Here is a 13,454-nt window from a genome sequence, read left to right on the forward strand (position 1 = left end):
AACTCCAGTAGTCTGTTAACAAGCTGTCTGAAGTTTGGGATTTGTCCAGGAGTCTAGAATAGAAGAATGTAAGCTTTTTATGCTTGTAAGAAAATATATCCCTGCTGAGAAATCTATAATAAACACTGATGAAATATTTTGACTGTGTGTAAACAAATTAAGTTCTGGACTTAATGTACTTGAAAACATCTGGCCTGGCTGATGTGGGGGTGGTGTTGGTAGAGGGAAAGCAATAGCATAGTATTTTAAAAACTAGACTACAAAAAGACCCAGACCCACAACACAATCATTTTTAGAGAAGCAAATCATGGGTGTTCAGCTCTTAAGTGCATTCTCTGGCCATAGACATCATCTTCTGCTCTCCAGAAGATCTCCTGTCTAAAAACCTAAAACTTAAATGGGAAATACATTTGTTTGGAACAAAACTTTAAAAAGACATAAATCAGGTTCTTTATGAAAAAAGCAGCCTAAAAACATCTGAAAATGCAGCAATAACTAAATATTTACTCTAATAATCTTCTTAACTACTTAGATGCAGATGTTTTACCTGAAAACACCACCAACACTTCAAGTGAAATACCAACAACCCTGGTGGATGCATCAGACTTTGAGTGCTCCCTCTGCATGAGGTATGACTGTGTTGACCTGAAATTAATATTAGAAAGGCTTTCAAGCTTCTGCAGAAAGTTTTCATGGTGTCAGAAGAGAAACCTGCAAGAGAATGTCTAAACCATTACTGTTCGATTTTGATGAACCTTGCATTCGGTGAATCTTACAGATGCAGTTTTCTCCATTATGCATGGTGTTCTCCACACTTCTGAAAATTAGAATCTTTTTTATATCCTTAGGTAGAACTGTTATGCATGTTTTATACAAAAGCAGGAAAGAAAGAGGGGGGCTAGGACTAGTCACTCCCCGCCACACTTTAGGAATCTGAATTGTTTTTGTTGGCCGCTTAGCTTTCCTGTTCCATGTTTTCATGTTAAGGTTGTTCTACGAACCTGTTACCACACCCTGTGGACACACCTTTTGCCTCAAATGCCTTGAGCGTTGCCTTGACCATAATCCACTTTGCCCACTCTGCAAAGAAAAGCTGTCAGAAGTAAGTATGTCCTTGCCTCAATTAACAAAACTGCACAAAGTTGTGTTCTTCTGAAAGATCTACGTGGGGATTTTCTGTGCTCTGCTTGTGAGCTACATCAAAAGCAGCATGACCAGCAGGTCAGGGGCAGATGGTTCTGTCCCTCTACTCCGCTCTGGTGAGACCCCACCTGGAGTACTGGAGTGTCCAGACCTGGGGTTCTCAGCACAGGAAGGACATGGAGCTGTTGGGGTGAGTCTGGAGGAGGACCAGAAGATGAACTGAGGGTGGAGCACCTCTGCTGTGAGGACAGGCTGAGGATTGAGGTTGTTCAGCCTGGTGAAGAGGAGGCTCCAGGGAGACCTGATTGCAGCCTTTCAGTGCTTATAAAAAAGTCTGGGGACAGGCTTTTTAGTGGGGCCTGTTGCAGGTCATGTTTTTAAACTAAAGGCAGTCAACTTAGACTAGATAGAAAGCAGAAATCTTTCACCATGAAGGTGGTGAAACACTGGAACAGGTTGCTCAGGAGAGGTGGCAGATACCCCATCCCTGGAAATGTTCAAGGTTAGGCTGGATAGGGCTCTGAGCAACCTGATCTGGTTGAAGTTGTCCCTGTTCACTGGAGGAAGGTTGAACTAGATGACCTTTAAAGGTCCCTTTTCAACCCCAAGTATTCTATGATTCTGTGAAACCAGAACAGCACAGTATAACAAACAGCATCAAGCTGTGCACAGACCTCATTTTCTCCAAGATATATTTGGCATTTCTTGGAAGAGAAGTGGTTTTGCTGGTTCTTAAAGAAACAGAGACTTCCAGTATCATGTCAGGCTCATGTCTGGGGAGTGCCAGCCATAACCCTGTTCGTACCACATCTCCAGATTGTGTATCTGCTTGTGGTGAACGAGGAATGGTCACTCTTTGGTGAACACTTTTGCTCCAGCAGACATGTTGTTTCTCAAAAGAGTATTTCTTGCCAGTAACTTGACAGCTTTAGGTGAAAAAAAAGTATGTCTTCTGCAAAAGTGGGGAAGGACTGCCTTTTTTTTTCCCTGGTAGTACAAATTCTGCCAAAAAAAAGTTAGGGAATTATAGTTACGAGGACACTGGAGAGATCCACATAGCCTGAAGTGGAAGTTTTAGTGCCTGAAGGCTTGAAAAGGGTGAGGAATCAGTACAGTCCTAACTAATGTACTCTTTGGCCTTTGGAGAGGATGGCTTGGGAGGAAGAGATGTTACCTGTCTTCTTCTTATCAGACTTAAGAGTTGACTCTTCCTTGCAGTTCCTAGCAAGCAGAACTTACAAGAAGACCGTCCTTACAGAAGAATTGATAGTCCGTTACTTGCCAGAGGAGTTATCTGAAAGAAAGAAAGTTTATGAGGAAGAAATGAAGGAGTTGTCAAAGTAGGCTCGCTTTATACTACTGACAGCTGTTATAAAACTGAATTTTTCAATCTAAATTACTGAACAAGCTTCATTTACTTACAAAAAATGCATAAAAAATGAATTTGTAAATGAAACTGCCAGATGTCTTGTATTTTTTACATATTTATTGTAGATAAACAATTAACAATATGCATGGATGGTGGAGAGGCATATTATTATTCTTAAAATAAAGATAATTGCATTTTCCTCTGAAAGAATATAATAGCTTTAAAAGTTATAATGGGGTTTTTCTGAGAGTAGAATTCAAGTTATAAATGGGTTATACTTCAGGTCAGGAGAAGTTCAAGGATCCAGTTTTGTCAGTGACTTGTGAATCTTATGCTATAACTCAACTAAAAAGTAAAACGAAACATACAATTAAGCTTGAAAAAATTTAGTGGATCAGTGGGCTTCAAAATCAAAAGGGTTTTATTGACCTTGGGGATTCTCTACTGTCTTGCTTTGAATGTGGCTTGTTGTTAAGTACTTTGTTACTGCAAAAATTATCACCAAAATCTTGCAATGTATATCTAAGCTAGATGTATCAGTATACACATATTTGGGAAATTAGCTGTTATTTCCTGACTTTTTTTCTATGAAAGTAAATTACAGCCATTGTTTACATAATGTATAAAGTGAAAGAGACTGAAATAAGTTTGTCATGTAAAAATGACAAACCTTTAGCAGATACACATTTACGAAGAATGAGTCTAAGGAAACTACTGGAATCGGTCTTTTATTAAGGGTTAATGCTGAATATAGCAGTACCCAAAAAAAAAAAAGGTGAAATTTTTTTAATAATTATCTTGCAGTTTGAATAAAGATGTTCCCATCTTCGTATGTACCATGGCCTTTCCTACCATCCCTTGTCCGTTACACGTCTTTGAACCTCGTTATCGCCTAATGATAAGAAGATGCATGGAAACTGGTACCAAGCAGTTTGGCATGTGCTTAGCTGATGAATTAAAAGGGTAAGGAGATAAGCTGAGAATGTCCTGTTATTGCAGAGGCTGTTATGAAGATAACAGAATACTACAGCACAGTATACTTGTCTCCCTAAACCACTGTGGTTCGTTCCAGTCCTGTGTGAGCCAATGCTGAAGTTGCTTACTTCTTAATTCTGTGCTTTAAACGCTCCTTTTGACACAAAGATGTAATTTTATTGCTCCCATGTTGGATGGCTAGCAAGAATGCAACTCATCCTGCTACTGCAGGCTCCAAAAATAGCATTTAATTGGCTGTGTGGTTGGAAAGCTTGCTGGCCTGGCCTGTTTGTTCCATTGAAAGCTGACTGTCTGGATAAGGTTCCTCCTCTGTCTACTCAGTTAAAAAAACAAAAAGAAGGTAAGAAGTACAGACCTCCCATAGGTTTCCCACAAGTGGTATCATTTTAATGAGACAAAGTATACCCTTGACTGAGAAGTCTGTTTTGCTGCTGAATGTTGAATTTTTGACGTTTGTCTGCACTGCTGTGTTGCAATGTCCAAAACAATCTGCAGTGAATAAGTGAGTTACATTGTCTTTGTATATGATTTTAGCTTTAATTCATTTTTGTGGATTTTGACATTGATGTATTTCCAGCTCCCTACACAGGGACTGACTAGATGACAGTTAAAGGTCCCTTACAACACAAAACTATTCTGATTCTGTGAAAACCCTCAAGTTTAAGTACTGCACAGATAGTAGGGTTTTGGGTGAAGGTGATAAGACTGTGCTCCTGGTAGAAGTATGAGGTGGTCTCCAGAGGTCTGCCTTATGAGATGTAATAGCTGCTGACTTCAAAAGATACGTTGAGATGATACAGGTGTAGAGTGGATGATGGGCATGGGAATTTTCAAGAACATGTTAGACAGACATCCTCAGGAGCAGCATTTTTATATGTGGTCATCACTGGAGCTGAGAGGAGGGCAGTCATATCAAGGCTTGGCAGCCTTGTCCACTTCATGTTTCTTTGGGTAGGATTTTTTATTTTGCCCCTGAACTGGACAGTAAGGTGGCTATAGGAATACAGGAGATGCTACAGCTTCCAGTCAACTGTGGCTGTGCTGCAGTGCCTTTTGGCATTCTGTCAGTGCTGCACTCAATGGAGTTCAAGTTCCAACAGCAGTTGATACTCCACAGTCCCTTTCAGGCCTGGTACGAATTTTCTGGAAGCAAGTACTGGTAAGAGTGAGGACAGAATAACCCTAGAACATTAGTGATAACTCTTCTTATATCCGTGAAGGCATGTGGAAGATCCAAACTTACTTGGAGTCAGGTATAATACAGAGGGCCAAGGAGTTACAATCCCCAAAACACAATAATTGGTTTATTAGATAATGCCATGAAGGGTATTTTAAAATTCAACCAGTGTGGTTAGATTTCTCTGTCCAGTCTTTTTTAAGTTACTAAAATAATTAAAAATTCTGAGCATGATAAATGAAACACTGAAGTGCAGGAAGCCTTCATCTGTAGACACCTGGTAGGCTGTTGCAGCCTCTTACACAGGGAAAGAAGTTTTTGTTTATTCAAAATTGTGAAATCAACTTGGAAATAGAAGTGGGAAAACTTGTTTTGCCTCATCCACTAAGACATGAATACATGCCTCCCGTGAAAAACAGTAACAAAACATGTTCAGTTCATTACCTTCCTCTGTTTTATTTCTCCATTTTAAGTTAAAACTGGGAGAAGAATGTAAACTTTTAATGTGTCAGTACATTTCATACATGTCTCCGGGTGCTTTTGTGTCTCTGATTAAGGTCACTTTCTAGCCAAAAGTAATTTCTCAAAAACAACAAAACAGAAAAATCATCGCTTCTGTATTAATTTTTAAATCCTGTATGAATGTCACTAAAATCCTAATTAAAAGCAACTGTCATGTAGCTGTTTAAATAGTGTTTAGTGTAATATTGCTATCATAAACTTATTAATCAATCCTACTGGTAGAGCACCAGTGTTTAGCTGTGTGCAGCTGTACTCTTCTTGCTCTTCATTTTTTTCCTACACAGTGGCTGGGAGAGAACAGTTATTCACAGTGGTGAACTTGCCCTCCACCCCTCACAAATCCATGGTTTCTGGTAGAGCAGAAACTGGAGTCATTTCTTCATCACTAATAGTAAGAAATTACCAAGCCCTGGTAAACCAAGTGTTTGCCTGATGAAGAACTTACCAGACCCTGCAGGGATTTGGTATTTTGAGATGAGACTAAATACCTATAGTGCTTTCTCCTCCTTAACAGTAGGCTGAGGTGTAGTTCTGTAAATGTGTTGTGGTGAAGAGTCATTGTGTAATCACCCTCTAGTTAAATCTTTACAGCACAAAGGTAGAGTAAGTAAGCTTGATAAAGGAAAAACTTATTGCATGCTTTTTTCCAGGGTGTGATTAAAACCTGTGACTACTTTTAAATATAATGGTTACAAGTGTGTTTTTTTTAAAGACAGTGTTTTGGATTTGCTTTTCTTTTTTTTTTTTCTTTTTTCTTTTTATCTATTTTTTCTTTTTCTTTTTTTCTATTTATTTTTTCTTTTCCCTGCTTTCCCCCCCTGCTTTCCCCCCCTGCTTTCCCCCCCTGCTTTCCCCCCCTGCTTTCCCCCCCTGCTTTCCCCCCCTGCTTTCCCCCCCTGCTTTCCCCCCCTGCTTTCCCCCCCTGCTTTCCCCCCCTGCTTTCCCCCCCTGCTTTCCCCCCCTGCTTTCCCCCCCTGCTTTCCCCCCCTGCTTTCCCCCCCTGCTTTCCCCCCCTGCTTTCCCCCCCTGCTTTCCCCCCCTGCTTTCCCCCCCTGCTTTCCCCCCCTGCTTTCCCCCCCTGCTTTCCCCCCCTGCTTTCCCCCCTTGCCTTCCCCTTATATTTTTATTTTTTTAAATTTTTTTTTATATTTCTAAGAAAGTAAGCAAATGCAAGAAAAATCTTGCTATCTATAAGCCTTTTTCTTCTGAAGCCTGCAGTCCGCTGCTTGCACCCTGGAGTACAGTGATAGCCCTCACAGCCATGCATTTGTTCCTCAGTTTCTGGACTTCCTCATGGTACCTTTACCCATCTTGTTTTCTTTGCAAGCCAGGTGAATTTGCCACCAGCAGCTGGCAACTCCATTCATTTAGTTTCTTCCTGTCCCTTTCCAACCATCCCACCCCACAAACATGCCCTGAAAATGCTGCTGTCCAGGTTCTCTGAGGGAAGGCAGAAAGGGTGGGGGTTGTGTGGCTTATGTGAATAAGCAGAAATGTATTGTCACCAAAGAAGGATCCTCTTTCAAATACAAAGTGGTGAATTAGGCCCAGTATTTGTCCTGATGTCTATAAACACTTGTTGATGACTTCCACTTTTATGCCCTTCTGTCATTTCAGATTTGCAGATCATGGCTGTATATTAGAGATCAGGGACGTAAAGTTTTTTCCTGATGGACGCTCAGTTGTTGATACAGTTGGTGTCCGTCGTTTTAGGGTCTTAAGCCATGGCCAGCGAGATGGATATAACACAGCAAACATCGAGTATCTTGAAGATAAAAAGGTGATCTATGGTGCAAAGTTATTCATACCCATGTATTGCTGGATTCACTTAAATAGCCTTTCCTTGTTGCATTTCAACCTAGCTGTGCATTATTTTTAAACCAGTATCATTACAAATACGCTAAAGCTCTATTTTTAAAACCATGGAACAAACTTTGTCTCTTCTTTCCCTTTCTTCCTTTCTGCCCTTATAAATTATCTCTGCTTAAAGTGGTACGCTCCCTTCATGGATCTCAAAGTAGCTTCTGAGATGCTGAGGTCTGTCATGTGTAGGTGAGGTCAGATTAACATTTTAAAACTGTTACAGAATTGAAAGCCTTCTACAAGCACATGCTTCTGTTAGAAGAGAACTGACTGTTCTCTTGCACTGAACAGGCTGGTGGCACACTTCATAAGTCCTCCAGGCTTTCATTTACAGAACTGGTCCTCAAATAAATGGAGGGGGCTGCTCTTAGAATGAGTTCTTAGTGACATGTAGTTAACTGTGCCCTCTACAAGCGTCTGTCAGAGCTGATTGAGAACAGAGGATGCAGAGAGTGGAGTAGCTTTTCAAAACAAGTGCTCTTAGAAAAAAACCTGTATCAAGTGAAGTGGTTATTATGGGTGTTGGCCAAAGCGTGAATTTTTGGCCATGCTTAATAATTACTTCCTGGATCATCTTCAGACCATGTCTGTAAAACCCTGATAGCTCTTAACACCGAGTTTAGTAGTAATCCCATGCCAGTTGATGAAATCTGTTTGGTCATACAGCTCTTTAGCTCACCTCTCATAATTGAGTGAAAGTCTGTGAAGTCTTTTCTAATCTGTGCAGAATGATGCAGTTGTTTGCCAGGGCATGAAGGGTAGTTCTCATGAAGGTGCCTCTGTCTTTGAAAGGCTGGAGTAGGTAAGTCTGCTCAGAGTGAGGGCTCTGATGTGTTTAGATCCCCAGTGAAGAGTCGTATCAAAGCATGGTTTGTAGGTGGTGCCAGAGACCCACCTCTTCCTAGTTAAAGATTTACCTTGTCTCGCGTGAGAGGCTGGTCTCTGTGTTCAGCACCCTACATTCACATTATACCAGATGGTGAGAAATGTTAGAGAATTATATCAGATGGTGAGAAATGGTGAGAAAAGATACCTGTTTTATCTGTTCTCAGATACCTACCTTAAGATGAGATTAATCATCCTCTAGAGCTGTTTCTCATGAACTGTGAAAGGCATCCAAAGCAGCTAAACCAGATGTGCATCTGAGTAGCATAGGTGAAATCACACCATTAATGTGTACATGTTAAAGAGGAAAAACACCCAAACAACCCCAACCAACCAACAAAACTTCACAAAAGTAAAACCCCCCAAATCCCCCCCAAATCACCAAATTGTTGTGGATTTTGCCTCTGTTTTTTTATCCCTAATAGCTAATAGGCCTGTGCAACTAAAACAGTCTTTGCTTCAATGAGGATGTTTCTTCATGGCTGTTTCTGGTATTGGGAAAGCATCCACTTTGCCTGCATCCTGCGTGCTCAGGTGTCTGTCCTCCTCCTCCTTGGATGTCCTACAATGGCCTTAACACTTCTATAAAATACTGCTGGTCTCTTAAGTGCCGTAGACCCCTTGTCTGTGCTCGGTGGTAGTAGTGTTGGTTTTGTTTTGCCAGATGATACGCCATTGTTAGAGGTTGTTTTGGGACAGAGACTTGAGGTTGTGGGTTTGAGATTATTAATACGATGTCCCAGGATTAGAGAGCAGATTTCTTCTGTTGTGCCAGTATTTAGGAATGGATATTAATGTGGCAGTTACTACTCCAAGAAATGTCACTTCAGAACACCTAGGGAAGGGTAAAAAGACTCCAGCATCACAGGTTTGAAATCTGATACTTAGGCACAGTTGGTTTAGATAAGGACATTTGAACAGCTGTAGTGACTGCATTATTTTGCTTCATTTGCTTCTGGGGAAGCATATTGACTCCACCGTATCAAACCTGTTTTGTTCCATCTCCCTTCTTTTAACAATAAGGTTGAAGGACCAGAATATGAAGAACTTGTCCGTCTTCATGATTCAGTTTATGATCAAGCTGTTGCCTGGTTTACTTCTCTCAAAGACAACATGAAAGCGCAAATTCTCAATCATTTTGGGTCCATGCCAGGAAAAGAACCAGAGCCACAGGTAGTAAAACCTTCCTACTTAAGCAGTCTTATGCTATACAGAATTTTTACACTAGGCTATTTTCTGACAGAGTTTTGTTGTGGTTTTGTGCATTCTAAACTATTTACCCAATTTTGATCTGTTGGAATGAGGCATGGAAAACAATATATCCATGTAATTTGACAGCTGAAGAGTTAAGTCTTAATCGTGTATATAGACAAAGAGGGCACCTGCAGTTAAGTGTTTAGCTGTTGCTTGAACTGTTTTGTGGTGACTTTCTTAGCAAATAGAAGTTGAGAAGGAAGGTGATGTTCTTCAAGGGGCAGTGCTGGTGAACACGTAATTATGTGTGTTTCCATTCTTTTGCAGAGCAACCCCAGTGGTCCTGCCTGGTATTGGTGGCTCTTGGCAGTGTTGCCTCTGGAGAACAGAGCTCAGCTGGCTATATTGGCTATGACCTCCCTTAAAGATCGTCTTATTGCCATCAGGCGCGTATTGATTTTTGTGACTCGCAAAAGACCAAGATAACATGGACTTCAGTTGTGAGTGGGCACCGAAGAAGCATCTCATGACAGGTGGTCCTGGGAAGAGCAAAGGGGGAGGAGTTATTTTTTAAAGATTCCTTCGAAAAGGACAGCCCTTTCTGACTATGTCCTGCATCCATTAATTGCATCCATTTGTTACCCTGGTTATTCACCAAACCTTGCACACGCTTCTGTTGTCCTGATGAAAACTGAGCCTCTACAAAGCTGTGCTACATTTAAAATGTGGCCGATGGATGTGGATAATTGCTTCCAAGTACTGTGATAGAGTTGGTGTTTCTAGCCTGCAAGAGAGTTAAGTACTAGAGTAGTGCCATTGGCCTGCATGTGATTTGGATTTTCACTCGGTAGGAAAGGAAACTGGACAATGGATTGAAGAGGTGTTTCCTAAACTTGTAGTGAACAGAAGAGGAGTTATGCTGCCAGCAGGAGTATGCATGAAGACTATAGCTGACAGTACTCTCTGTCAGTGAATTGGAAGGCACTCTGTCATACACCCACATCTCTCTTTCTTTCTCTCTCTTCAGCAAATAGCAGTCTGAGGAGAAAACAAGCATTTGTGGTCAAGGCATCTGAGGATGTTTATCTGAAAGAATAATAGCTACTGAATAAGTACACTATTTAGTAGCCTTAGGTAATCCCTCCTTTGTGATTTATGTGTTGTAGCAGAATGAGTTTATACAAAATGTTTGGAAAGGTGTACTTTGGTTTCTTTCAAAAGAAAAACCAAAGTAATCCTAGCTGGTCTTACTGCTAAATTCAAATCAAGCCGTTCCCTAAAGTATGATAAACACTGCTGTGAAATAATGATTTCACCCTAGGCAGGAGGGAGGCATGCTGCAGTTAACTCTGAACACCTGCTCTGTGAGTGGGACCAACGAAAAGGTGGGGAGGTTTCCAACTCCTTCCTTCAGTCATGCCAACCTTCCATTACATTGGGTGATCTCTACTGAACATGCTTCAAACCGAAAGTATTGTAGTTTAGTACCAGTTGCTGTATGTGATGGGAATCAGTCCACAGTAATACCATGAAAGGAGTCACAAACCGAACCTATAAAGGCAAGTCTCAATGCAAGCTTAAGTCAGGTGTTAAACTTCATTTGTCTCTGATTATTTTTTATGTATTGTTTTGTTAATATCTAACTTCAATAGCTATTAAATTGATCGCTTGTCAGTCAAATGATCAACATTAGCTCAACTGCCAATGAAATAACTCAGTGTTACCAATTCAATTGGCACAGTTTCCTATAACTAGAACTGATACTACCAACAGGGAAAAAAAATTGACTTGAATCTCCATGTGCTGCAAACATAGCAAGACCAATGTAAAGACTTGTTCATGTGCAGAAGTCTGGTAAGAAGAAATGGCTGCTTACCTACATGGTCAAAGTGCCTGGTTTCTTTTTTAGTTTTGTCCTTATTTGTCAATGAAGAGGTATTTAAACTTTTTTTTTTACACTTTGCACATGAATTCTGGAAGAAGACTGCATTAAAATGCAGTGATTGACATATATTACCTGCTCTCTTTGGGTATTGTAGTTATAACCTGTGTGGTCTGGGAAACAAAAATTCAGCATTTTTTTTCCTTTCAGCAAATGGCTACCACAAATGGTTTCTGTAACGTACCCTGAATGTACTGTAACTGCCTCTACCTTGAACACGCCTTTTCTATTTAAGTAGTCTGTAAGTATATTCTCTGAATTGTGAAGTGCATAATGTACAACCAATGATGTCATAACCTCTACAGTAGCCTTCTGCAAGTTCTGCTACCACCACCAAAATACTCAAAATTCAAGTTGAATGCTTTTCCTCCAGGATCTGAAGATGAAGAAGAGGAATTCACTGAATTATAAAGGAATTGTTATATACATGGGAGAGGAAATTTCAGAAGTCAGTAGGTCTTCAGCCCACTGTCAGCTGAGCTACTGAAGGGTGATTTCACAAACTAATTCTCGGACCAGAAGATGGACTGTGTTTAATCTCGCAATCCTTTCTGTTCAGCTTCCTGTTCTTCCCATTCCTTTCCATGCTGTGTATTTCCTCGAGACTCACTTGTCTTGCTTGTTTGTGTGTCTGGCCTAGTTTTGAGTATTACTAGTTTAGCTGAAAGAGGATGCCGATGGTGTTTGTATATTGCTGGTCCCTGATTTTCTATGTGCTTAATTTTACAGATAGTGCATTTAAGAAAAAAATTATCAAGGTGCTAGTTAGTGTCTTCTTGGCTTCGCCTCAGTAAATGTTAATATTCTCCTTTTCAAAAGTGATTTGTTTAAGATACCTACTTTTGAGGTACTTCTGAGAGAAAACTCTATGGAAAAAGAGAGGTTGTTTACTGCTGTTCTGTAATGTGTAAACACATTCTACATGAGAAGTGACATCACTGTGTTCATGAAGGCCTGCATAGTTAATGGAATGACTGATACTGAAAAAAAAAGCTGAACTGTAGAGGGATTTTTTTTTAGTCAAGGTTTAAAGCAGTTTGTGAATATTTCAGTGACTGATGTTTTGGATTAATGATAAGGAAATTGTCTGTGCATGGATGCAAATAGTCATATTAGCAGTCCAAAGCTGACTTTTCCTCCAAAACAGTGAATGCTGATCAAATAGCAAAGCTTTAATAAATAAATAAAATCACCACTGCCCTGTGGTACTTGCTTTCTAAGGGAAAGTACCAATTTCATTTTTACCAAATCACCTCTGCCATATAATGTCTACAGCATCCAGTAGTACCTCATGGGAGAAGCTAACTGTCTCATTGCTCTCTAGAGAAAATGTCCACGTTACAGCCAGTCTGTGCTTAGGTGTAACTTGTCGCCAAGGTACATGTGAAAGCATTGGAGCTGAGCTCCTGGAAGAGATAGACAGGATTTGTTGCCTTTCTAGCTCATTACACTTTTCTTGCTTGCTGTCCAAGCAAGGATGCTGGGATATATGATGAGTCTTTTCACTGTGGTGAATGTGGCCCTTCTTTATACATCATAAAGAGGCCAGAAAGAAAAAAAAAATCCCTCTACCTCTACACCTGTTGTTCACCTGTAAAATTTCAAGCTACAAAATTATATATATATATATTTTAACCTTTTTTGTCTTTCAGAAGCATACTAATTGTTTGCCACTGAGGCCTTTTATCTACTGTATTTTAATATGTTCATTTGATAGTCATCAAGATCTCTTTGTACTTCTAACCTGTAGAACTTGTCATGTTTCTTACTGCTCCTTTTTCCTTGTTCTCCAGTCCACTTTAAAATTGATAAATAGAAAGCTGTACACTCTCTATTCCTGTTACATTTTACACTAGTGGAACTGGTATTTTGGTAGCGCCTTAATTTTGCAGTTGTGAAATGATTGTATCAACTCTTATCTGGGGCTTCTGACCAGATGTAAACGAGTATGTTTAATGTAGATAAACTTGAAACCATTTTTTACTGTTTTAAAGCTAGAAATGAAATGGAGTGTGTACATATGTATAAATATAAATTATTAATCTGCACCTTTTTGTATCTAGTAAATACAGAAGTTCATGTTCTAACCACATTTGGCACTTCTTGTTGCATAAACAAAGCCAAAACTTTTTTTAAAAATTGCAATGTTCATTTCATGTATATTTGCAATATTCATGGGAAATGTATTTAATTTATGTGATATTTGGAATAAACCAGGTTGAATTTATAAGAGTGTGAGTTCATGGGGGAAGCTTTATCACTCTGGAGGATTAAGAGCTAGACCTGTGGTAAATGTGATCAGAACGGAAACAAGCCACTGATGTGCTGCTGTCAGAAGGGGGACAGTAGGTTGATCTCCCTGA

General features: G+C 40.0%; 1 protein-coding gene across 1 annotated transcript in view; it reads left to right on the top strand.

Annotated features, from left to right (window-relative positions):
* The window catches only part of LONRF2 (LON peptidase N-terminal domain and ring finger 2), a 34,766-nt gene extending 22,109 nt beyond the window's left edge, over window positions 1-12,657 (top strand). The window contains exons 6-12 of the mRNA XM_071581429.1: window positions 533-629; window positions 988-1,102; window positions 2,362-2,483; window positions 3,317-3,475; window positions 6,825-6,987; window positions 8,979-9,128; window positions 9,477-12,657. Of these exons, the coding sequence (XP_071437530.1) occupies window positions 533-629; window positions 988-1,102; window positions 2,362-2,483; window positions 3,317-3,475; window positions 6,825-6,987; window positions 8,979-9,128; window positions 9,477-9,635 (965 nt within the window). The 3' untranslated portion in view covers window positions 9,636-12,657. The remainder of the gene's footprint in view (window positions 1-532; window positions 630-987; window positions 1,103-2,361; window positions 2,484-3,316; window positions 3,476-6,824; window positions 6,988-8,978; window positions 9,129-9,476) is intronic.
* The last annotated feature ends 797 nt before the right edge of the window (window positions 12,658-13,454 follow it).

This window comes from Pithys albifrons, chromosome 1 (assembly GCF_047495875.1).
Source record: "Pithys albifrons albifrons isolate INPA30051 chromosome 1, PitAlb_v1, whole genome shotgun sequence".
Lineage (NCBI taxonomy): Eukaryota > Metazoa > Chordata > Aves > Passeriformes > Thamnophilidae > Pithys > Pithys albifrons.